The 25,432-nt window shown below is 31.7% G+C and overlaps 3 protein-coding genes and 1 pseudogene across 3 annotated transcripts in view; 3 read left to right on the top strand and 1 right to left on the bottom strand.

Annotated features, from left to right (window-relative positions):
* The first annotated feature begins 1,305 nt into the window (after positions 1–1,305).
* On the top strand, positions 1,306–3,164 carry LOC149909376 (zinc finger protein 711-like; annotated as a pseudogene).
* Positions 3,165–9,264: 6,100 nt separating this feature from the next.
* LOC149909377 (uncharacterized) lies at positions 9,265–11,046 on the bottom strand. The gene has a single exon (XM_090119367.1). The coding sequence runs from the start codon at positions 10,819–10,821 to the stop codon at positions 9,331–9,333; it is 1,491 nt and encodes a 496-aa protein (XP_089975493.1). The 5' UTR covers positions 10,822–11,046; the 3' UTR covers positions 9,265–9,330.
* An 807-nt stretch (positions 11,047–11,853) lies between these two features.
* LOC149909378 (zinc finger Y-chromosomal protein 1-like) lies at positions 11,854–13,671 on the top strand. Its single transcript, XM_090119368.1, has one exon. It carries the CDS (start codon positions 12,106–12,108, stop codon positions 13,597–13,599), a length of 1,494 nt encoding a protein of 497 aa, XP_089975494.1. The 5' UTR covers positions 11,854–12,105; the 3' UTR covers positions 13,600–13,671.
* Positions 13,672–17,225: 3,554 nt separating this feature from the next.
* The window catches only part of LOC149909379 (uncharacterized), a 135,993-nt gene continuing 127,786 nt past the window's right edge, over positions 17,226–25,432 (top strand). The window contains exon 1 of the mRNA XM_090119370.1: positions 17,226–17,537. The gene's annotated coding sequence lies outside the window, so the exon portion shown is untranslated. The remainder of the gene's footprint in view (positions 17,538–25,432) is intronic.

Genomic DNA, 25,432 nt, shown 5'->3' on the forward strand with positions numbered 1-25,432 from the left:
TGGATATTTTATTTTTATAACTTAAAAAATGCGAATTCTCTACATATAATAGATTATAGTCAAATCCGTCAAATCCAAGTCAAATCTCTTCGCGGAAGGGCTGGTTTATCTTAGGCTTCGTAAAAGCAATCAGGCAATCCTCATGTTCAAATTTTCCAATGTTCAACACATGACGTGAACATGCACACAGCTCTTAAACTACATTTTTTTTTAATTTTGTGTTGCGTCCTTTTTCACTTAGATCATTAAGTAATGGATAACACTGAAACACTCACAGGCGCTTCCCCTTTTGGCGAGGTATAAGATTATTCGAATCGAAAAATCTTATGCTTTCATAAAAACTACTTGCGTAATCGATTACAAACACTCTGCGTATTCGTAAAACATCGAAAGGACGTCTGCGAGTTCTCCGCTAAAAATGCCGTTTTGTACTGTCCAGTCTTGCAGAAACAAGTCAAACACATCAAATATTTAAAAAGATGGATTAACCTTTCATTTTGATGTGAAACATCTATAGGCTCACTTGTAAACCGAATTGTTGACGTGGCGACGCTTGCCATGGCGACGGGTCGCCACGCTATACACATCTATAGGCTCACTTGTAAACCGAACGATGTTTCACATCTGCCAGGCGTCCCATGACGGCTCACATTTTTTTTTAAGTATTTTTTTTATTTTTTTTACGCAAATATCTATTTAAATGCAATTTCTAATAATCGTCGATGTATCGTTTAGCGATATGATCAAGACAAATAATCGAGTCATGTTTACTCGATCATTGATGCGACCCCACCAGACTATCATGGAAAGAAAATATACAAATTTAATCTTTATGAGCTAAGAGATAAAGTTGAATTTAAAACGCGATATTGAACCGTACTCCCCACGAGACTATCTTGGAATGAAATACAAATTTAATCTTTATGAAGTTGGTAATAGAGTTGAATTTAAAAACTCGTCGCATAAAAGGTCGTAAATTTTTACGACTTTCGTGACACAAATTATTTTTGTGAATGTGTGATTGTGTTTCATAGTGTGAGTTACCCTCCCCGCACCAAAATCAGCAGAAAGTTTAGTAAGAACATTTGCCAGCGTACTCCATCCAATACTTAATGATATAAGCTTTTTCAAAACAGTTTTATAGCAAAAAATTATAATTGTTTTAAAATAAGTTTATTTTTGCTATATTAATAAAAAATAGTAACACTGATATTTATATGCCAGTTTGACATTCATTTGTTTATGATTTGACATTGACAGTATTGACACTATTGTATTTCTTTATTTTATCATTGATAGGTATTTACCTAATACAATTTACAAATTTGTAAATTGTAGACAAAGAGTAAATTATTAAAGGGGGAGATTGTAGATAATAGTTTGTGCTAAGTTTACCTACAGCATATAACGATTAAATACATTTGTGATACTTTGCTATTTATTATCATTGTGTTAATTTATAAAATGTCTCTTATTCGCAAGATTGCAACTGGATACATCTGGAACATTTTTTAATGAACGAAATTAAACTATAACTCTTCACATTATGCATTACATACATATGAATTGAACTCATTCATCATAAGTCTCAGAATACAAACTAATTTGAGAAGTATACTACAATAATTTACTATAAAATATTGTACCTACTATGGATAATATCTGCCGTATCTGCTTAGAATCTTTAGAAGAAAAGTATAAAGTATCACTTACAGATACTTTTAAAGGTCTAAGAGTATTTAAATACATAAATTCCATAACAAATATTGAAATAAAAGAGAACGATGGATTCCCTTTCTCTATGTGTTTGAAATGTTATGACGAATTTGAGACTGCAGTTAATTTTAGAGAGAAATGTATACAATCTGATAATAAATTTAGAGGAGATTACGGCCTACCAAAAAATGATATTACAGTATGCATTTTCAAAGCAGAAAGTAGTGACAATCAATTGTCGGAACATTATAATAGTAATGATGAACCAATGATAGATGTAAAACCCTTGCTTAATTCTAATGTCTTAGAATATGATACTTATGAATGTATAACTGAATTTCCATCATCTAATGAGGATGAGGATTTAACTTGCAACAAGGGTAATGTTTCTAAAGCAGCAGAAACCTTGCACTTGCATCAGGCTAAGAAGAAATGTGAAGTGACTAGATTTGAATGTGACGACTGTGGAGAAGTATTTAAAAGCAAATGTAAAATGGCAGTACATTGGAAAAAAGTGCACTTGCCAAGTAAACTGATTTGTCCAAACTGTAAAAAGAATTTTAAAACATTTAAATCATTGAACAGGCATAAGTTAAAGAAAATTTGCCATAGAATTGATGAGAAATGGATGCACATAGAAGGTGTTGGCAAAGCTAGAGTATTTACATGTAAGGCATGTTCACATACAACAAAGAAATCGTGCAGTATGGTAGCACATGTCCGCAACCATACTAATGAGCAACACTACACATGCTCATATTGTCCCCGTAGTTTTAAGAAAATGTCGTCATTATTGTTCCACCAGGATAACAAGCATAATATTTCGACACAAGGACAGGAAAAGTGCAACAAATGTGAGAAAATATTTCGAGACAAGTATCAGTTCAAGCTGCACATAGCCCGTGTTCACGAAGACCCAATAATACAATGTCCTGTATGCAAGATTTCTCTCCGGAAGCGTGGTCTTAATCGCCACATGAGTAGGCATGGTGGCCGCAAAGATTTTACGTGCGAAGTTTGCGCCCTGTCATGTTATACTAACGGTGAACTAAGAAATCACAGGCTAAGACAACATTCTGAAGATGGGAGATATACTTGCAAATTGTGTCCATACAAAACTTACAAATCAAAATCAATGAATAGCCATGAGAACAGGCATAAAAGTGGGCAGTTATGCTGTAACATCTGTTTTGTATTTGTAAAAGATAGAGGTAGATTGTTGAAACATCAAGAGCTTCATATGGATGGGAAAATATTTCAGTGTCCATACTGTCACGTGAAATTTTTCACAAATGAAGCTAAAAGGAGACATGTGAAGATAAAGCATTCTGTAACTTAGGTACAGCAAGTGAAAATAAGAGTAGTATTAATAATAAGAGTAGTATTATTAGTAAATTCAGCTAGACAAGAAAATTCTCAATGATTTTGAGTAATAAGGAATTATATTTTATAGTATCTTAATGATATGATATTTAGTTATTGGAATATTAAATTATTGTAAAACACTATTACACTGTTTTATTTGCAACCCTCTCTGTCTACTTATTCTTTTGGGTATTTTATTTTTATAACTTAAAAATGCGAATTCTCTACATATAATATACTAGCAATGCCCTGCGGTTTCACCCGCATAGATAGCGATATCTTTACAGTGAAAAGTCTACTATAGGTCGGACATGAAAATCACCTTTACCCCGTCCCGCACTACGGCCTTTTTTTTTGTTTTAGTGGGGAAATCTTTCATAGATACCCACGGCCTCCAGGGGAGGGGCCGTGGGTTATGTCGGATTCCTACCGACCAAAACCCCACTGTGTTCCGTCAAGACGCATATTGGTAGAATTCCTCCGTGACCCCCGCACTACGGCCTGCTCGAACAGTATACCTACTATTTTCTGTAGATTGACACTTTTAAATTCGTTATATCTTTTGAATGGAATATCCAATTCTTTTCATTTAAAAAGTATTTTGCTGGTATTGAAACAGTCTATAATAAAACATCATTTAATGGGATAAGGATTAATATATGTGTATGGATAACATGGTTTGATTACTGTCGGCACTTCTATTTACTTTGAAAACGTAAAAAAGTTGTTGTAGTAACATAACTACTGAAGATGGACATATGGTATCGCGGACTTTCTTGTAGATATTGATCCATTCTATAATACTGTAGAACATTTTTTTGTTCTATCTTCAATAGATTCCGCAGCGCACGCGATGACAGAAGTTTTATTGAGGATTTTTTTACACCTTGGGTTACATTATTGCATTTTTGGTAAGGATCTCTAATTTTTTTGAAAATGCAATATAGCCTATGTTGCTCAGTAAAGATGCAGCTTTCTAATGGTGAAAGAATTTTTGAAATCGGTCCAGTAGTTTTTGCGTGAAAACCATACATACATACATACATACTTACATACATACTTACATACATACTTACAAACTTTTCCTCTTTATAATATTAGTATAGATTATAGTCAAATCCTGATACACAATCTCTTCGCGGAAGGACTGGTTTATCTTAGGCTTGGTAAAAGCAATCGGACAATCCTCATGTCTAAATTTTCTAATGTTCAACACATGACGTGAACATGCACACAGCTCTTAGACTATAAACTTTTTTTAATTTTGTGTTGCGTCCTTTTCCAAAACAGTTATAGAGCAAAAAATGTGTAAAAAAATTATAATTATTTTAAAATAAGTTTATTTTTTTTTTGAAAAAGCGCGGGAATCTTCGAACGAGCCGGGTGTATTTTTTGTTTGATTTGAAAATTTTTTAATTAATATTCAATTGAGTTTGGCTTTGTATATATCTTTTGTTTCTTATATATAAACTTGTAAATTAGTGTAGTTAGTAACTAGTTTTTTATTGGTAAGCCTATTTTATTCTGATTTATAATATGTAAAAAAATTTTGCACTAAAATTTTGGCGGGCTGATCGATGAACGATCCTCCCGACCCTATAGTTGTAATAAGTTGAGAACTTGGTCCTGAAGTAGCTAGTTTCATAATTTTCACAACACATGTTAGAGAAAAACTTTCAAGGAAAAATGTTGAGAGGCCATAAAATTATCTACAAGTTGTACCTAAATCATTTTGCACGCCTCATAAGCGAAGCGTTGAGGTGGGTACTACTGTCACTTCGCGCAAAACATCTGATTTTTCAAACTTAAAATGTCTTTATGTATCATACATTGCACTTGTAAGATAATACATACACACACATATTAAGAAAAAACACTATTTTTAACGTTCATGATATTTTTGATGTCGTTTTTGTTATTTAAACTAGATAAAAAACAGTTTAAAAAAGTTCTGTCTTGGACGTCCGTGTGTCTGTATGTGCGGATCCTTTTTCTTGTTAACACGATAGCGACCGAAATACTTTACTAATCGAGTCTTTTTTTTTCTCTTACGCTTGAGTATGCTCAGGAATAGAACCCTTTCATTTTTCAGGGTCTGATTCGATGTGGTTTAATTGTTATTAAATAAACAAAAATAATAATTAATAAATATTTATTAAAAAAAAATTATGAGGCGTGCACTTTTGGTTTTTCCAAATTATTTTCCTATATTAATTTATTTCACGTAACAGGTTTTCAAAATAATTTGTAATTTGTAGTCTTCTGTATCCATATATGTGTTCTGGGATGTGATGTTGGTAATGTTTCCTATTTGCCCATTTGTAATGAGTTCCTCTATATTATTAGTAGGGTTGCCAACCGTACTATAATATATAGTATTGTACTATATTTCGGGTCTGCGTCCTATATACTGTTGAAAACATATATAGTACGCAAAAATACTATATTTTCAACACCGACAAATGTTACAAACAAATCCTTCATTAAAAAAAAATAAGAACGCGCCTTTTAATTATTGTTAAGATGGCTAAGTCATATAACCTATTGCGCATATACCAGTGGCGAGAAGAAAGAAACAGAAGTAGTGTACCTATCTATTTATACTAATCTATACTATCTATATCTATACTAGTATAATATATAATAATATTATAAAGAGGAAAGGTTTGTAATTATGTAAGTATGTATGTATGTATGGTTTTCACGCATAAACTACTGGACCGATTTCAAAAATTCTTTCACCATTAGAAAGCTGCATCTTCACTGAGCAACATAGGCTATATTGCATTTAAAAAAAAATTAGAGATCCTTACCAAAAATGCAATAATGTAACCCAAGGTGTAAAAAATTCCTTAATAAAAATTCTGTCATCGCATGCGCTGCGGAATCTATTGAAGATAGAACAAAACAATGTTCTACGGTATTATAGAATGGATCAATATCTACAAGAAAGTCCGCGATACCATATGCCCATCTTCAGTAGTTATGTTACTACAACTTTTTTACGTTTTCAAAGTAAATAGAAGTGCCGACAGTAATCAAACCATGTTATCCATACACATATATTAATCCTTATCCCATTAAATGATGTTTTATTAGGTATTAATAGACTGTTTCAATACCAGCAAAATACTTTTTAAATTAAAAAAAATTGGATATTCCATTCAAAAGATATAACGAATTTTTAAAAGTGTCAATCTACAGAAATTAGTAGGTATACTGTTTAATACAATGAGCAGGCGTAGTGCCGAGTGCGGGACGGGGTGAAGGTGATTTTCATGTGATTATTGACTTTCACTGTCACGATATAGCTATCTATGCGGGTGAAACCGCAGGGCATTGCTAGTCATTAATAAAAAAATGAGCTTTTGATTTATATTAATTAAAAAATTGAATGTGACCAAGCTTGACACTTTTATTTTAAACAAAAAGCTGTTACACAGTGCAAGAAGTGCAAAAAAATATAGTTTTTATAAAAAAAAAATATAATTGTCAATTTTTTTTGTTTTTCCCATAAAATGCTATATTTTTTTTAAATGTACTATATTTTTTACACCTTATTTTGGAAAATACTATATTTTGATGATGAAGTGTTGGCAACCCTAATTATTAGGAACATTATTTTCATTCACCGGCTCACGTTCTTTTCTTAAAATACATATATTGTGTAAAACACAACACGCAATAATAACATTTATTGCATTTTTCAATTCCAGTCTTATACCAACAGCTAACACAGGAAAACGTCGTTTTAAGACTCCATATTGTCTTTCTACCACATTCCTGGTTTTTATGTGAGCCTCGTTGTATTTCTGCTGACCTCTTGTCGTTGGATTTAAATAAGGAGTCAACAAATGGTTCTGAAAAGAAAAAAATATCTGCTGTTTTATAAGTTCACTAGCGGTCCGCCCCGGCTTCGCCCGTGGTACATATTTACGTTTTCTCTACATAAAAACCATCCTCGTACTTAAAGGAATATAATAAAAAAAAGAATTATCGAAATCGGTTCAGCCGTTCTCGAGTTATGCGCTTACCAACACATTTTGCGATTCATTTTTATATATAAGATAATATTATAATTTACTTTACAGGTGGAAACTTCAATCTGAAGAATTTATTTGGTGTGCCAAAGAATGACTAAATAGAGAAATTGTATTTTTTTTAATAAATTGATTATCATATGACACATGGATTGTATTTATTTCTATACATATTTTCCTTTTATAAATACTTGTACTTGCTTAACTATTTTACCTTCAACGGGTATCCACTGTCGTCTGTCACCCAGTAAATAGCTGTCAGTAAAGTCTCCTCTTTCAAATTTTCTATATGTATGACTATTTTGATAAATAGCCGAGTCATGTGTTGAACCTGGCCAACGTGCCACAACATCCCTTATTAATAAATTAGCTGATGCTATTGTCTGAACATTTATGGACATGTATCCCTTCCTGTTCCTGAATAACTCTGCATCATCGCCACCTTAAAAAAACATACAAAACGACATTATTTTGTGTAAAAAACTGACTTGTTAACGTAATAAAGTTTAGTCTTGAAGTTTCACCTGGTGATTGAATTTTCACATGTGTACAATCGATGCAGCCAAGAACATTAGGGAATCTTGAAATATTATAAAATTCCATCTTAACGTTTTCTTGCTCCTCACTTGTATTAGGGAAGTTGACAAACTCTGGTCGTAGAGTTACAATCGCTACAGATACTCGCTTTATTATCCGACTGCAAGTAGCCACACTGATACCACCCATGTCTGCCACAGCTAACAAGTGACTCCCCGTAGCATAAAACCTCAATGTTATTAATAATTGATTAATTGGAGATATAGAATTATTTCTGAAATAAAAGCAAATGAAATAGGTAGGTAAGGACAGCATTTGTAACTACACAAGTTTAAAAGAAAAACTATCATAGCGGTAGGTACTTAATTAGGTATGCCATTGTATGTGCATAAATACAAACCTATTAATTTTTAAAAAAGCTTGTAATTAGAAGATTGTACCTACTCACCTATTATCATTAAATTCTAAGGCGTGTTCAATCTTTTCCAATAAATACAACACTGATGATTTACTTAACATAAATCTCCGAAAAAAATCAGTTTCATCAAAACTTTCGAAGTAATTTGGTCGTTTTCGGTATATTTTTGGTCTGCGATGGTTATTTACGTCGAATATAGTCGAAACCGTGTCTAAATTTATTTTCTAAAAACTCATATAAATCACTATCCATCTTTGTTTCTTAGAGGATCACTCACTTATGTGCCGGTTTATGGGCCAAAATGTCGGTCTCCTAAAGTTAGGGGACCTTTTAACGTTTAGTTGACCCCTAATGGCTGGTGAAACAAAAACCATCTTTTAACGGTCCCCTAAGCATGTTTAGGGGATCCCCTAAACTTAGGGGATGTTGGTGAAAACGGGCATCAGTCGTTCCGCAGCTAGATTAGGTACCTACGTGCGAACGTTTAACATAATGAATAGAAAGAAAAGAATCGTTGCATTGAGTATTGCATTAATAATTTTACTATCTAAAAAAAAGCAATAAAGAAAGAAACGATGGATTAAGGACTGGATGAGAAAAAAATTAATAATTAAAATAATAATTTAATAAATTAAATTATAATTTAATTAATTAAATTATAATTTAATTAGTTAAATTATAATTTAATTAATTAAATTAAATTAATTTAATTCAAAATTCAATTGAATTTAATCTTTAAGCTTTCCGAAAATTTGTTCGTAGGGAATTAATTTTATTGTTTACGTCTTCTCTCGTGCTAAGTATTTGGTTTGATTTTTTTATAAATATCGAGCAACTTATCAAGCGCATTATTTTTCTTAACTGTATCGCGATATGATTTGCAGGATGTATTCCATAATTGAAAGTCCCGTCAAAATCGGCACAGCCGTTCCAGGCATTGGCCGGAACAGAGGGACAGACAAAAATAAAAAAGATACTATTTTGGCTTATGTACCGTGTATACATCCATACGAATTTAGTAGAAAACGGTTATTACTTTTTTTAATATTACAAACAGACACTCGAATTTTATTATTTATTAATTAATTAATTAATTATGTAGATAATTCCCATTCAAAATTATTCAAACAGAATACCCAAAACAATAAGTAGACATAGAGGATTGCAAATAAAATAATGAAATAGTCTTTTACAATAATTTAATATTCCAATAACTAAATATGATAACATTAAGATACTATAAACAATTCCTTATTACTCAAAATCATTGAGAATTTTCTTGTCAAGCTGAATTTCAATACTACTCTTATTTTCACTCGCTGTACCTATATCTCCCTTACTGGATAACAAAGTTACAGAATGCTTTATCTTCACATGTCTCCTTTTAGCTTCATTTGTGAAAAATTTCATGTGACAGTATGGACACTGAAATATTTTCCCATCCATATGAAGCCGTTGATGTTTCAACAATCTGTCTTTATCTTTTACAAATACAAAACAGATGTTACAGCATAACTGCCCACTTTTATGCCTGTTCTCATGGCTATTCATTGATTTTGATTTGTATGTTTTGTATGGACACAATTTGCAAGTATATCTCCCATTTTCAGAATGTTGTCTTAGCCTGTGATTTCTTAGTTCACAGTTAGTATAACATGACAGGGCGCAAACTTCGCACGTAAAATCTTTGCGGCCACCATGCCTACTCATGTGGCGATTAAGACAACGCTTCCGGAGAGAAATCTTGCATACAGGACATTGTATTATTGGGTCTTCGTGAACACGGGCTATGTGCACCTTGAACTGATACTTGTCACGAAATATTTTCTCACATTTGTTGCACTTTTCCTGTCCTTGTGTCGTAATATTATGCTTGTTATCCTGGTGGAACAATAATGACGACATTTTCTTAAAACTACGGGGACAATATGAGCATGTGTAGTGTTGCTCATTAGTATGGTTGCGGACATGTGCTACCATATCGCACGATTTCTTTGTTGTATGTGAACATGCCTTACATGTAAATACTCTAGCTTTGCCAACACCTTCTATGTGCATCCATTTCTCATCAATTCTATGGCAAATTTTCTTTAACTTATGCCTGTTCAATGATTTAAATGTTTTAAAATTCTTTTTACAGTTTGGACAAATCAGTTTACTTGGCAAGTGCACTTTTTTCCAATGTTCTGCCATTTTACATTTGCTTTTAAATACTTCTCCACAGTCGTCACATTCAAATCTAGTCACTTCACATTTCTTCTTAGCCTGATGCAAGTGCAAGGTTTCTGCTGCTTTAGAAACATTACCCTTGTTGCAAGTTAAATCCTCATCCTCATTAGATGATGGAAATTTACATTCATAAGTATCATATTCTAAGGCATTAGAATTAAGCAAGGGTTTTACATCTATCATTGGTTCATCATTACTATTATAATGTTCCGACAATTCATTGTCATTACTTTCTTCTTTGAAAATGCATACTGTAATATCATTTTTTGGTAGGCCGTAATCTTCTCTTAATTTATTATCAGATTGTATACATTTCTCTCTAAAATTAACTGCAGTCCCAAATTCGTCATAACATTTCAAACACATAGAGAAAGGGAATCCATCGTTCTCTTTTATTTCAATATTTGTTAAGGAATTTATGTATTTAAATATTCTTAGACCTTTAAAAGTAACTGTAAGTGATACTTTATACTTTTCTTCTAAAGATTCTAAGCAGATACGGCAGATATTATCCATAGTAGGTACAATATTGTATAGTAAATTACTGTAGTATACTTCTCAAATTAGTTTGTATTCTGAGACTTATGATGAATGAGTTCAATTCATATGTATGTAATGCATAATGTGAAGAGTTATAGTTAAATTTCGTTCATTAAAAAATGTTCCAGATGTATCCAGTTGCAATCTTGCGAATACGAGACATTTTATAAATTAACACAATGATAATAAATAGCAAAGTATCAAAAAATCGTTATAATATGCTGTAGGTAAACTTAGCACAAACTATTATCTACAATCTCCCCCTTTAATAATTAATTTACTCTTTGTCTACAATTTACAAATTTGTATTATCAATGCTATTTATTAGAATAAAATTAAAATTAAAGAAATTAGAAATCACTACATTAAAGACAGTACAATAGTGTCAACTGTCAATACTGTCAATGTCAAATCGTAAACAAATGAATGTCAAACTGGCATATAAATATCAGTGTTACTATTTTTTATTAATATAGCAAAAATCAAAAATAAACTTTTTTTTTCTGTTATGGCAAGAAGATTTATTAGTATATAACTTGGTATAATAGATATGTAGATATTAAGATCTATTTGCCAGTGTCAAGTAAAAGGTAGGGAATCCATACACGGGAAAATAGGATAGGACCAATAGGACGTTCTATGGATTTGGATCAAAAATAGCAACACCATGTTACGGTTTATTTTAGTATAACATCCCTATGTATATTAGCTGCTTTGTTTCTCATTGCACAGAAATTCCAAATTCGAAAACATTCAGCTACTCCACAACAGAGGGCGTTAGTTTTCGATAGATATAACTTTGAAGCTCAACACATAGAGATAAGGTTAAAATTTGTGTCACTCAACATTAATGACATTAACTTGATATTTATCTGCAGAAGACACCCTTAAAATAAGTTTATTTTTGCTGTGATTTTTGCTATATTAATAAAAAATAGTAACACTGATATTTATATGGCAGTTTGACAATTGACATTCATTTGTTTACGATTTGACATTGACACTATTGTATTTCTAATACAATAAATACATTTGATATACTTTGCTATTTATTATCATTGTGTTAATTTATAAATGTCTCGAATTCGCAAGATTGCAACTGGATACATCTGGAACATTTTTAATGAACGAAATTTAACTAGATAATCCTTCACATTATGCATTACATACATATGAATTGAACTCATTCATCATAAGTCAGAATACAAACTAATTTGAGAAGTATACTACAGTAATTTACTATACAATATTGTACCTACTATGGATAATATCTGCCGTATCTGCTTAGAATCTTTAGAAGAAAAGTATAAAGTATCACTTACAGATACTTTTAAAGGTCTAAGAGTATTTAAATACATAAATTCCATAACAAATATTGAAATAAAAGAGAACGATGGATTCTCTTTCTCTATGTGTTTGAAATGTTATGACGAATTTGAGACTGCAGTTAATTTTAGACAGAAATGTATACAATCTGATAATAAATTAAGAGAAGATTACGGCCTAACAAAAAATGATAATACAGTATGCATTTTCAAAGAAGAAAGTAATGACAATGAATTGTCGGAAAATTATAATAGTAATGATGAACCAATGATAGATGTAAAACCCTTGCTTAATTCTAATGTCTTAGAATGTGATACTTATGAATGTATTACTGAATTTCAATCATCTAATGAGGATGAGGATTTAACTTGCAACAAGGGTAATGTTTCTAAAGCAGCAGAAACCTTGCACTTGCATCAGGCTAAGAAGAAATATGAAGTGACTAGAATTGAATGTGATGACTGTGGAGAAGTATTTAAAAGCAAATTTAAAATGGCAGAACATTGGAAAAAAGTGCACTTGCTAAGTAAACTGATTTGTCCAAACTGTAAACAGAATTTTAAAACATTTAGATCATTTAACATACATAAGTCAAAGAAAACTTGCCATAGAATTGATGAGAAATGGATGCACATAGAAGGCGTTGGCAAAGCTAGAGTATTTACATGTAAGGTATGTTCATATACAACAAAGATACCATACAGTATGGTAAGACATGTCCGCAACCACACTTATGAGCAACACTACACATGCTCATATTGTCCCCATAGTTTTAAGAAAATGTCGTCATTATTGTTCCACCAGGATAACAAGCATAATATTTCAACACAAGGACATGAAAAGTGCAACAAATGTGAGAAAATATTTCGAGACAAGTATCAGTTCAAGAAGCACATAGCCAGTGTTCACGAAGACCCAATAATACAATGTCCTGTATGCAATATTTCTCTCCGGAAGCGTGGACTTAATCGCCACATGAGTAGGCATGGTGGCCGCAAAGATTTTAAGTGCGAAGTTTGTGGTTGGTCAGGTTATGATAACGGTGAACTAAGAAATCACAGGCTAAGAAAACATGAAGATAGGAGATATACTTGCAAATTGTGTCCATACAAAACTTACATATCTGAATCAATGAATAGCCATGAGAACAGGCATAAAAGTGGGCAGATATGCTGTAACATCTGTTTTGTATTTGTAAAAGATAAAGTCAGATTGTTGAAACATCAAGAGCTTCATATGGATGGGAAAATATTTCAGTGTCCATACTGTCACTTGAAATATTTCACAAATAAAGCTAAAAGGGAACATGTGAGGATGAAGCATTCTGAAACTTTGTTATCCAGTAAGGGAGATATAGGTACAGCGAGTGAAAATAAGAGTAGTATTGAAGTTCAGCTAGACAAGAAAATTCTCAATGATTTTGAGTAATAAGGAATTGTTTATGGTATCTTAATGTTATCATATTTAGTTATTGGAATATTAAATTATTATAAAAGACTATTTCATTATTTTATTTGCAATCCTCTATGTCTACTTATTGTTTTGGGTATTCTGTTTGAATAATTTTGAATGGGAATTATCTACATAATTAATTAATAATTAATAATAAAATTCGAGTGTCTGTTTGTAATATTAAAATAAGTAATAACCGTTTTCTACTAAATGCGTATGGATGTATACACGGTACATAAGCCAAAATAGTATCTTTTTTATTTTTGTCTGTCCCTCTGTTCCGGCTAATCCCTGGAACGGCTGTGCCGATTTTGACGGGACTTTCAATGACAGATAGCCGATGTATGGAATAACTTTAGACGGGTTGATAATTTTTGAAAGCAAAAAAATACAGTAGTTTAACTATGTAATTAGAAAATATGATAAAAATGAAAGGAGAATTAATAAATGATGGAAGTGGGAGGAGGCGGGGGGGGGGTTTAGGAATAAAAAAATGGGTCATCTCGATTTTCGACTATACCAACTATACTAAAAGTCCTATGGAAATAGTAAAATGCCAAAGTTGTAGGTAATAAAACGATTATAACTTTTATATTTACAAGTATTTCACATAACCTAAAAAATTAGGTGAAAAATTCAAATAACGCAAGTTTTTGGTTTTTTATTTTTAAAAAATATCTTTTTTTCTACGAAATTTGGTGGAAAACTTACCTTATTATGTCACAAATATAGGTATGTACTGTAATTTATTTGATTTAAAATACATACTTATTTATTTTTACAACTGAATATAAAAAAACCGGCCAAGTGCGAGTCGGACTCGCGCACGAAGGGTTCCGTACTATGGGGACCCACTTTAATCTTAGACTTTAATATACATATTTTTTTTAATTTTTAGTATTTGTTGCTATAGCGGCTACGGAAATACATCATTTTGAAAAAATCAGTTTCTAGCTGTAGCCGATGGCGTAAAATATTACTTACCATAGTTAATGTTCTCAGAAAATGCATACAAACAGTGTTATAGTGAGCTTTTACTTAATCAGGCACATTTCTACTTTATGCTTTACTAGCGACCCGCCCCGGCTTCGCACGGGTGCAATGGCGGCCGGCCGGCCGGCCGGCCGCAAACGCTACGTCCCGCAATTTTTAAATCTGTAATATCTTCGAAAATATTCACTTAAATCATACGGTGTAAAGGCCATATAGATCTATATTAAATGAACAATGTATTCAAGGTATTTAATTGGTTAAGGATTAATGCTGTATTGGTTAAAATCGCTTCGAAAATTAGCCATTATTTGTCGTAAAAAGTAACAAAAAAAAGTTATTGTGGGTTATCCATAAGAGATAGACATATACCATCACGGACTTTTCTGTAGACCTTTTCAATGTGTACAATACCTACTTCCCGTCCGATTAAGGCCCTTCTGGCCTCCTCCACTCAAGCGACAGCTCAAGCCGAGGTTCGTGGTCCCCGTCAAGGGGGGACGCCCTTGTGCATGTCGCTACCAGGGTGAACCTTCAGTTCACCCCCGCGTCCGCGTTAAAATGTAGAAGCCCTTCTGGCTAACATTGAGAGACACCACAAAAAAAAAAAAAAAAAAAGTACAATACTTAGTACGTACATTATTTTGATAAAACTCGTAGGGCGTTTGCAATCTCTTTAAAGTTAAACGGACAGATTTATCATTTAATTTAAACTTTGTGCCTACAGCTACTACCTACTAGTATACAGTTAATAGTATGCTACGGTTACAAGCTTGTTACAAGGATCTCGATTGGTGTAAATACTTTAATTTCAAGACTCGCTATTTTTGGATCACCAATGAGTTGACTAAGGTGTGTTTTTCGTTCTCCCAACCACATAACTATATTTTAGTAAATTTCTAAAGGCATGAAAGTAATAGTAATTCTTTAATTGAAGTTTTACTGTGTGCTAAATTAATATCAGCAAAAGGAATTAAGTTATTTGGAAAGCAGTAGTATCGTAAGTAATTAATTCATAAAATCACTTAAATTCATGTTTATTCATATTTCAAATGGCTAAATTTATGCGAAATAATCAATTTTTCACTAGGTTTACTCGAACCGGTTCGACCACAGGCTGGTAGCACAACCATAGCTGTTACTGTTGCTCCCGGCAAAGATTATAAATGCAGAATTGTTATAAGTAATATTCTTTATGACCTTTGACATTTTATAGTTTGTGATTAAATCAAGCAAAGGGAATGAACGAGTACGAATAATAAACATACAACATGCAACTTTTCGTAGGTATTTAAAATTTTAGAAGGAAAAATTATACGGTAGTGCTGGTCAATTCACGCCTTGTAACTGTATTTGCTGGCTATGGCGTACGGAGTTGAGGTCACTACCCTGATCTCAAATGGCATTTAAAAAAATGCAATTGCTATAAATCGATCATTCATCATTCAATATCATAAAAAATACCTTTTGCGTACAAAAATATGTTCTGGCTTAAACCAGGCATTTTTTATGATACATTTTACACCACCTATCTGGTTCTATCAAGGTCCTATCATGATTTTGTTTCGAACATTCATTCATTTTCAAAGCAAAATCAAGCAAAGTTACTGTTAAATAAAATAAATGATTTAGTCATGGCATTAAAATTTTCCCATGTTATCCAGATCTGAAAAAAAGAAACATACTGACAATTACTACCTTATACATTGGAAACTTAGTTTAGGTAATGCATAAATGTGTATATTGGTAAGGTTTGTATAGGACACAGTATTACTACCTATATTTCCTATATTACAATACTGTGATCTATAGGTATTAATTAAGTAAGTAGGAAATTAATATGTTTGAAATAGAAAATTCTTAATGATTAAATCTGCATATCACGACCACGAATTACATACATAAGATTATAAGTAGGTACCTACCTATTGCATACTTTATCATATTAATACGTAATGTAAAAAAATATAGACGCAAATGTTATCAATTATCATGTATAACCAGTACCTATAACTTAGTATAAAACGTTAAAAAGTATAAACGTTAAAGGCTAACTCACTTTTATTATTTAAGTTCCTTGCGTTTTTCTGTTATTTATTTTTTATCAAACACAAACTTCATTTTTATTAGAAAATTTTCAATCTTAAAAAAATATGCCTATAGCAGGTAGAATCTTAGATCATTTACTTAATGATCTAAGGGTAGAATAAAGAATGATAAACTGCCTATGTAGCCTAGCTACCCACATAAAATTCTTATTTTTTATAAGTACCTATAAACATTAACAATTAAAAAAGCAATATGTTCATTACTAATCATTTGTAATGTAATTTGCAAATGGTTAAATAGGTATCTAAGTGAATATTTAAAATACATATTAAAATTGTACGCAGCCTACTTAATCTTTTATCATTTTAAATTTCTCCTTTTCTTACAAGCAACAATGAAGTCTACTAAATATTCATATTACAACTCGCAATTTTAATATAATTTACATTTCGTTTTTCATACAATACTTTGGATAATAATCTTACCTGTATAATCTTTGTCTGCGCGGCTCCGGTCGTGAGCTAACAGCTATAGTATACGTAAACTCATTTTTACTCAGTCTTGTTACAACTACAGAGAGTGAAACATGTGTCGAAATGGCAGCCGTCGCCAACACGATCGTGCGTCAAAACATTAATATTTAATCGTTTTTAAGTGTCCCCTTCAACAGTGTTGTTTGTTATTATATTGTGAAGTTTATTTGTTAATCCGTTTACAAGTTTAGTAGACTTACTTAGTGGAAAAGTGTACGAAACTTGACATTGTTTGTTGCTTTTGTTTTGTTAAGTTTGAAAATCAATTGGATTCTTATTGGAGGTCTATTGGCATTTGGCATATACTGACCATGTGGGAAGAGGCGGCAACTAGTTAAAAAGGTAATTTGAATATGGAATGTTTTTAAAATAACGGTTTATTTATGTGCTAGCTATGTGACTATAAAACATGAATGTCCACGAACATGTTTTGACTTTAGTGACTAAAACTGTGCATCTTTTATTTAAATTAGGTATATATATTATGTTAATAGTGACATCAATTTAGTCTATTATTTGTGATTTATAGGTGTACTCTCAATCACTCGTGATAATGACTTTAATATTAATATTAGTTTTGTTATAGTTAATAATATGTAACTATAGGTAAAATAAAATAATATTTAACACTGACACAGATAATAAATATGCTAAAAATTACATTCTTCCCTTAAAATGATGATATTTTAAGCATAATGTTAACTTTAAATCGATACATAAACGTACCTAGGTACCTGCACAACGAAAAACCTTTAATCACACATCTTTATGTTTTTGTAATGATAAACCTTGAGATTTGGGTCCAATCCGATGGTTTTCCTCTTAAATACAATATTATTTATTTTAATTAATCATATATCACAATCTAAATCTGAGCAGCCATCTAATTAACGCAAAATGGTTTAGGGTTGCCTGATTTATGTGAACATGAATCTAGGAAACCTAAATAATATGAACGTAGGTACTAAAAATTTAATATCTACTTTAGGATTTATTTTGAATGAAATGAACGAACAATTGTTATGTTTTATCTATCAATTAATCTAATAATTAAACGAAATTCAGTAGATTTTAATTAATAATTCTGATATCGACAAAATTTCGGTCGTTAACGAGAGGCTTTCCAGTTTAGTAATTTAAAATGTTATGTATAATAAATATATTTTATCAACGCGGTAAAAGACTGTAAAATATTTATTTTGTTTCTTTATAAAATAATTTATTTTTACTTTCATATACGGATTTCTGGACGAAGTACCTAAGTAGGTAGGTACCTCCTGTTTTTTGTGTAAACTTAAAAAAAAAAACACAGACGTTTATGGGTATTTTATTTATTTATTTATTATACTTTATTGCATTGAAAATACATAAATACATATAACAAAGACAACAGAACAGACTACAGAAACAGCAAAGGGCGGCCTTATCGCTAGGTAGCGATATCTACCAGGCAACCCAACAATCAGAGGAAATTTAACAATATGATGTGGGTGAGCAAAAATAAGGCAATAGTAACACATTGAAAAATGTACAAAATAAACATATACAAAGCTAACTACTTACTAATAGTACCTACCTAATATAAAATACATAAAAATAATGAAATAAATAAATTCATAAATACGATAATAATTATAATAAATAGTTATACATACACTTACATACAATACATAAATAATTTGGAAAATCCAAAAGTGCACGCCTCATAATTTTTTTTAAATAAATATTTATTAATTATTATTTTTGTTTATTTAATAACAATTAAACCACATCGAATCAGACCCTGAAAAATGAAAGGGTTCTATTCCTGAGCATACTCAAGTGTAAGAGAAAAAAAAAGACTCGATTAGTAAAGTATTTCGGTCGCTATCGTGTTAACAAGAAAAAGTATCCGCACATACAGACACACGGACGTCCAAGACAGAACTTTTTTAAACTGTTTTTTAACTAGTTTAAATAACAAAAATGACATCAAAAATATCATGAACGTTAAAAATAGTGTTTTTTCTTAATATGTGTGTGTATGTATTATCTTACAAGTGCAATGTATGATACATAAAGACATTTTAAGTTTGAAAAATCAGATGTTTTGCGCGAAGTGACAGTAGTACCCACCTCAACGCTTCGCTTATGAGGCGTGCAATAGGGTATTGTCGTATTCGACAAGGAGGGCATTAATTTTTAACTGGTTCATGGATAAACCCACTTATACGGGCTTAGACATCGACGAGGTAGGGTATTACTTATTTTAGGATATAATCCGAACCTTCGGCAACTGATGGTTTTGTTAACCGACTTCAAAAAAAGGAGGAGGTTCTCAATTCGGCCGGTATATTTTTTTTTCATGTTACATTATCGTTTTTTCTTCCATTTTAATTTTTAATCCATCTTAATGATTGTATAACAGAGTTTTATAGTGGTGTGAATGGCTAGGGCTTTATTAGAAATTAAATTATCATTTTTCGTCTTTGGGTGCAATTAAAAACGAAGTTTAGCTACAAATAAATGAAAAAAAACGGATTCCCATGTAAGTAAAGCTTTATGTTTATAATTTGAATTTTGAATGATAAATAAATATATTTCTCAAAAAAGGCAAGTTAGGAAAAAGGGTAGATTACTTAAGTACCGTACCTATCTTAATATAACAAAAAATTGAAAACAAAAGTACCTAAGCGATAAAAACAAAAAACGATAAGTATGCATATTCGACTCACACTTGGCCATTCGTATATTCTCTGTAGTAATCACAATCGATTCATGCCGTATTCATGCGTTCAAAATATTTACAATCAGTTTACATGTGTGCAATCGGCTTATATGTGTGTGTTGACAAATATCTATTGTGTTTATGTAAATGTGATTTCCGTGAGCTCGATTTGAATAAATATTCATTTATATTTTCACCTGACACAAACTTGCAGGTGTATGATTGTGTTTGTCGCAATAAAACGGTTTCGCCGGTTTTGATAATTATTTAGTTTGTGTCAATGAATAATAAGTAGTATAATTAGTTACCTATAACTAAAGCTTTTGTCATAACTTCTCTACCAAAATAATGAAAATTCCTTAGCATTAAAAAATGTAAAATATTGTTTTTTTCCTTACAAGGAGACAATCTATGACAACATCTTAAAATTGCTCAGATAGAAACGCGCCGTCTGGTTGTTTGTCCACGGTTTCTACGACAGTGTGTTATTAGATTATTCTGTTATTGTAGCGTGAAGAGAAATATTTAAAAGCTGTAATTTTATCGCCACGCTACAGGGGTGCTAAACCTTGTGAGAATCGAGATTAATATGACTGCGAACTAAACTATGTCCACTTGAACGATTAAGCATTTAATTTTGATAAAGTGGAATCAGGATGGAAATGGTTTGTTATGGGGTAGAAAATTGTATTAGAAACTTGTCTTTGAAGAGAAGTATTGTTAATTTTATTTGTCTACGATATAATGTATACGTGATTAATATTTAGTATTTACCTATTAATTACAATATGTATGGAATCACATCTCACCACTCAAAGTCAATGTAGGTAATCAGAGTCGATGAATAGCAGTGCCATATTGATCATGACAAACCAATCATGTTTCACAAAATGTATGGATTTATGTTAATCAAAGTATCATATATTTTATTCTTTCATGTGTAATGCCTTTAAAACTTGTAAACTTGTCGATATAATATTCGATTTAAATAATGTAATGTACATGATATTTGTTTGTTTATCCCGTATGTTTCAATAGATTGCGATATTAAAACAACGGCAGTTAAAATTAAAAGTGGATAATTTTTAATGCTATTACATCGACGTTGCTGAAAGCTTTCAAAGTTAGAATTTGTTAATATTTAATGTTTTATTTGACGATTGGACCGTAGGTTGACCATTTCTGATACTGTGTCTAGAAAATATTTAGCTTGAGGGTTCTTTTCTAAACCTGTTTGTCGATATTGTCATACTGTTTATTATTAGATCAACTATATTCTGTCACGCGGTTTCACTTGCGAACAAAAACTTTCATCCCAGCGAAATGCAGACTTTCGCATTTAAATTTTAAATACTTATTTTTTTCTAGCTGCTCCGCGTGGTTTCACCCTCGTTGCCCCACTCCTGTTGGTCGTAGTGTGATGATATATAGCCTTCCTGGATAAATGGGCTATATAACACCGAAAGAATTTTTCAAATCGGATCAGTAGTTCCCGATATTAGCGCGTTCAAACAAACAAACTCTTCAGCTTTATAATATATAAGTATAGATTAGTATGAATAAAGTAAAAATGTGTGAGCCTTATTCAATTAGCATATTAGAAGTTAACAAGCTACTCTAGTTTATTAGTTAAAAATGGTCCAAAATATACTACCTAGGTACTTAGATAAAATGTTAGTAAATAACACTAACGTCACTAACATTAGATATTAATTTTAAACAAACCCTCAAATAGAACCCATCTTATTACAGATTAGGATTAATTTAGGTACCTACCTGGATTCCCAGAAACAGTTTATAATAGAACACCTGAAAATAATAGTTTCCAGTATAAAACACTCAGACCAAAAAACTTCTATAAGGAGTAATAATATTGAAGAAACTTCGTTGTGCAGATCACGCTTCGCAAATCGGAACGAATTCGATTTTCTATGGGATTTAATTACGTCCTAGATACGCGACTTTGCCTTTATTTACTTCAGTATAAAATGTGAATCTTAAATATAAAAATGAATCGCAAAATGTGTTGGTAAGCGCATAACTCGAGAACGGCTGAACCGATTTCGACAATTCTTTTTTTATTATATTCCTTGAAGTACGAGGATGGTTTTTATGTAGAGAAAACGTAAATATGTACCACGGGCGAAGCCGGGGCGGACCGCTAGTATTTTAATATTGGTAACTTATTTTAGTTATAGCTATTACTGAATAAAATCGTTTTACAAGCTTTTATTTAACTTGCAATGTATGTATATTGTACGGGCAAGCTATTATGATATTGAAGTGAAAACTTCTTTAGCGGCGTTGAGCACTTTTTCTTTTTCTGTAATGGGTATAAAATCTTAAACTCGCGTCAGGACACGTGACCTGATCGAAAAAGCGTTAAGACGGATGGATATCAAACATGCTCAACGTTAATAATCAAGTTTTCACTTCTGCCGTCACTCCCGGAGTGCAACCCGTCTTTTTTAGGGTTCCGTAGCCAAAATGGCAAAAACGGAACCCTTATAGTTTCGTCATGTCCGTCTGTCCGTCTGTCCGTCTGTCCGTCTGTCACAGCCGATTTACTCGGAAACTATAAGTACTACAGTGATGAAATTTGATGGGAATATGTGTTGTATGAACCGCTACAAAAATATGACACTAAATAGTAAAAAAAAGAATTGGGGGTGGGGCCCCCCATACATGTAACTGAGGGATGAAATTTTTTTTTTCGATGTACATACCCGTGTGGGGTATCAATGGAAAGGTCTTTTAAAATGATATAAAGTTTTCTAAAAAACATTTTTCTTAAAGTGAACGGTTTTTGAGATATCAGCTCTCAAAGTCGTAAAAAGTATGTCCCCCCCCCTCTATTTTTATAACTACGGGGTATAAAATTCTAAAAAAAATAGAGGTGATGCATGCTAATTAACTCTTTCAACGATTTTTGGTTTGATCAAAGTATCTCTTATAGTTTTTGAGATAGGTTGATTTAACTGTAATTTATTATATTTGCTGCTACGGAACCCTTTGTGCGCGAGCCCGACTCGCACTTGGCCGGTTTTATTTATTCTGGGGTACGGGTGAAACCTTGTAATTCAATTTTGAAGCATATATATCTTTAACCGATTGAGCTGAAATTTAATATGAATAAAACAATATTCTTTAATATGTATGTTTGTTTTTAACTTAATATTTAAAGGTCATTAAATCATTTAACAAAAGTCCATCGCTTAAATTTATAGATGATTCTTCTAATTTCATATTAAATAAAACATTTTTCTTGTTTATTAAATAAACTAGCTTACCGCCCGCGGCTTCGTCCGCTTTGTCTAAAACCTAATAAATTATATACTAAAACCTTCCTCGGGAATCACTCGTTCTATTAAAAAAAATCGCATCAAAATCCGTTGCGTAGGGACACATAGGACATAGGGACAGAGAAAGCAACTTTGTTTTATACTATGTAGTGATGTGCGCGATGTATGTAAGTATGGTCGGGTGAATTAATTTTGAAGCACATATGGCAGATATCCTATAGGTACCGATTGAGCTGAAATTTTATAAATGAACAAATATGAATAAATCAATATTCCTCCCTAGTATACATAGAATCAATTTTCTAGTTGTTTAGAAACATATAAAACTGAATTAAATAAAGTTCATCGCATAATTTTTCTTATACTAAATACATACAACATTTTTCTTGTTTATCTACACTAATATTATAAAGAGGAAAGGTTTGTAATTATGTATGTATGTATGGTTTTCACGCAAAAACTACTGAAGCGATTACAATGAAATTAAGCACACATATAGAGGGTAACTGGAATTAACACATAGGATAGGTTTTATCCCGGAAATCCCACGGGAACGGGAACTATGCGGGTTTTTTTTAGAAAACGCGGGCGAAGCCGCGGGCGGAAAGCTAGTTAAATAGATAGTTGAAGCCATAAATGTTTAATATAATAACCATATATTTAATGTAATTATGGATTTATTTGCTATTAATAGTAAAGTCGGGTTAGTACCGGTTTACATAAGTCATAAAGCTGCATTAAGCCGCGGCTAACACGTGCTTAAGCACTTAACTCTAACTTAACTGATATAACAGACTTTAAAATGTTGATAGAGTTGTAAACAACTTTAATGGATGATATTCGAACACTATCCATACTAATATTATAAATGCGAAAGTAACTCTGTCTGTCTGTCTGTCTGTTACTCAATCACGCCTTAACTACTGAACCAATTTGCATGAAATTTGGTATAGAGATATTTTGATACCCGAGAAAGGACATAGGATAGGTTTTATCCCGGAAATCCTACGGGAACGGGTTTTTCTTTGAAAACGCGGGTGAAGCCGCGGGCGGAAAGCTAGTTTAATATAAAATATTATTAAAATAATTAAAGGTTGGCAAAAGGTCTTCCAGACTAGTTAACGAAACTTAATAAAATATGTTTTTCAATTCATCTGCTCATTTTTAACAGCGTCTCTGCTCTAATCAGTGAAGGAAAACATCGTGACGAAACCGGCGTGTAAGAGTTCGACGACATGTGACATTTACCAACCCGCTCTTGGCCATATTTATAGGAAATCTCTCTTCTCAAACCTGATGATAATGAAAATACAATTTAAAAAGAGGTAAAGGACTAATAATTAAGCAATGGTCAGAATTTAGAAACTGCACTGTACCTACCTATGGACGGAGTAACGTAAACAGTAACTATTTAGTTTCTTACCGATTTGTCTCGGTAGAAGTGACATTCTGTATATTTGTAGTAGAAAAAAAAAGTATTCATAAAAACATATTGAAAAAGTTTGCACGAATAAAAATATTTAAATAAAAACTAACGTAGTTATACATATTGTATGAAACATCTTTAAAATTAATTAAAATCACGTCTGTTCTATATATAATTTTGTATATCAAATTGAAGATTGCTCTGAACCGTTGCAGTTACAAAAATACCATTATATCAACTCTATTGTGATGTGCAATTCGGCCGTGACTAAAATCAGACGTTTTGAGCTAAATGTAGCGACCTAGATTATTTTACACGTGTTTCTAGTATATTCTTTATATTAAAGTTATAAATTGTCCTTGTTCAAGTTCGGACTTATCCATTCTTAAGATTTTGAGAAATACCGTGTTTCCAGAAATATATTGAACAATTGTTATATTTTCACTTTGTAAGTGTGCATACAAACTTGTTATCTAATCTATAATGCGCATAAGAAAGTAGAAAATCGATCATATCCTAATAAATAATTCTATTAAAGAATTGGCTACAACGTTGCTGTTTATATTGTGTCATGTAGGAGAGATCACACTGACAAAGATGGCTCTTCTACTTGCCCATTAAAAATTATTTGTGAAACAGATTTGAAATTCTTCTACCCCATACCCCACAAAGCGACATATTCTAAAATCAATACGTGATCGACAATAAAAAAATATTAAAAAAAAAACAGTGATTACACACACTTAATAATGATGATGATGTTCCACTCATTATTTGGTTAAAACTTGTTTTAAAAACAACT

This window comes from Colias eurytheme, chromosome 3, assembly GCF_061535395.1.
Source record: "Colias eurytheme isolate Ceu_HAF_F1 chromosome 3, ilColEury1 Martin Lab GWU primary, whole genome shotgun sequence".
NCBI lineage: Eukaryota > Metazoa > Arthropoda > Insecta > Lepidoptera > Pieridae > Colias > Colias eurytheme.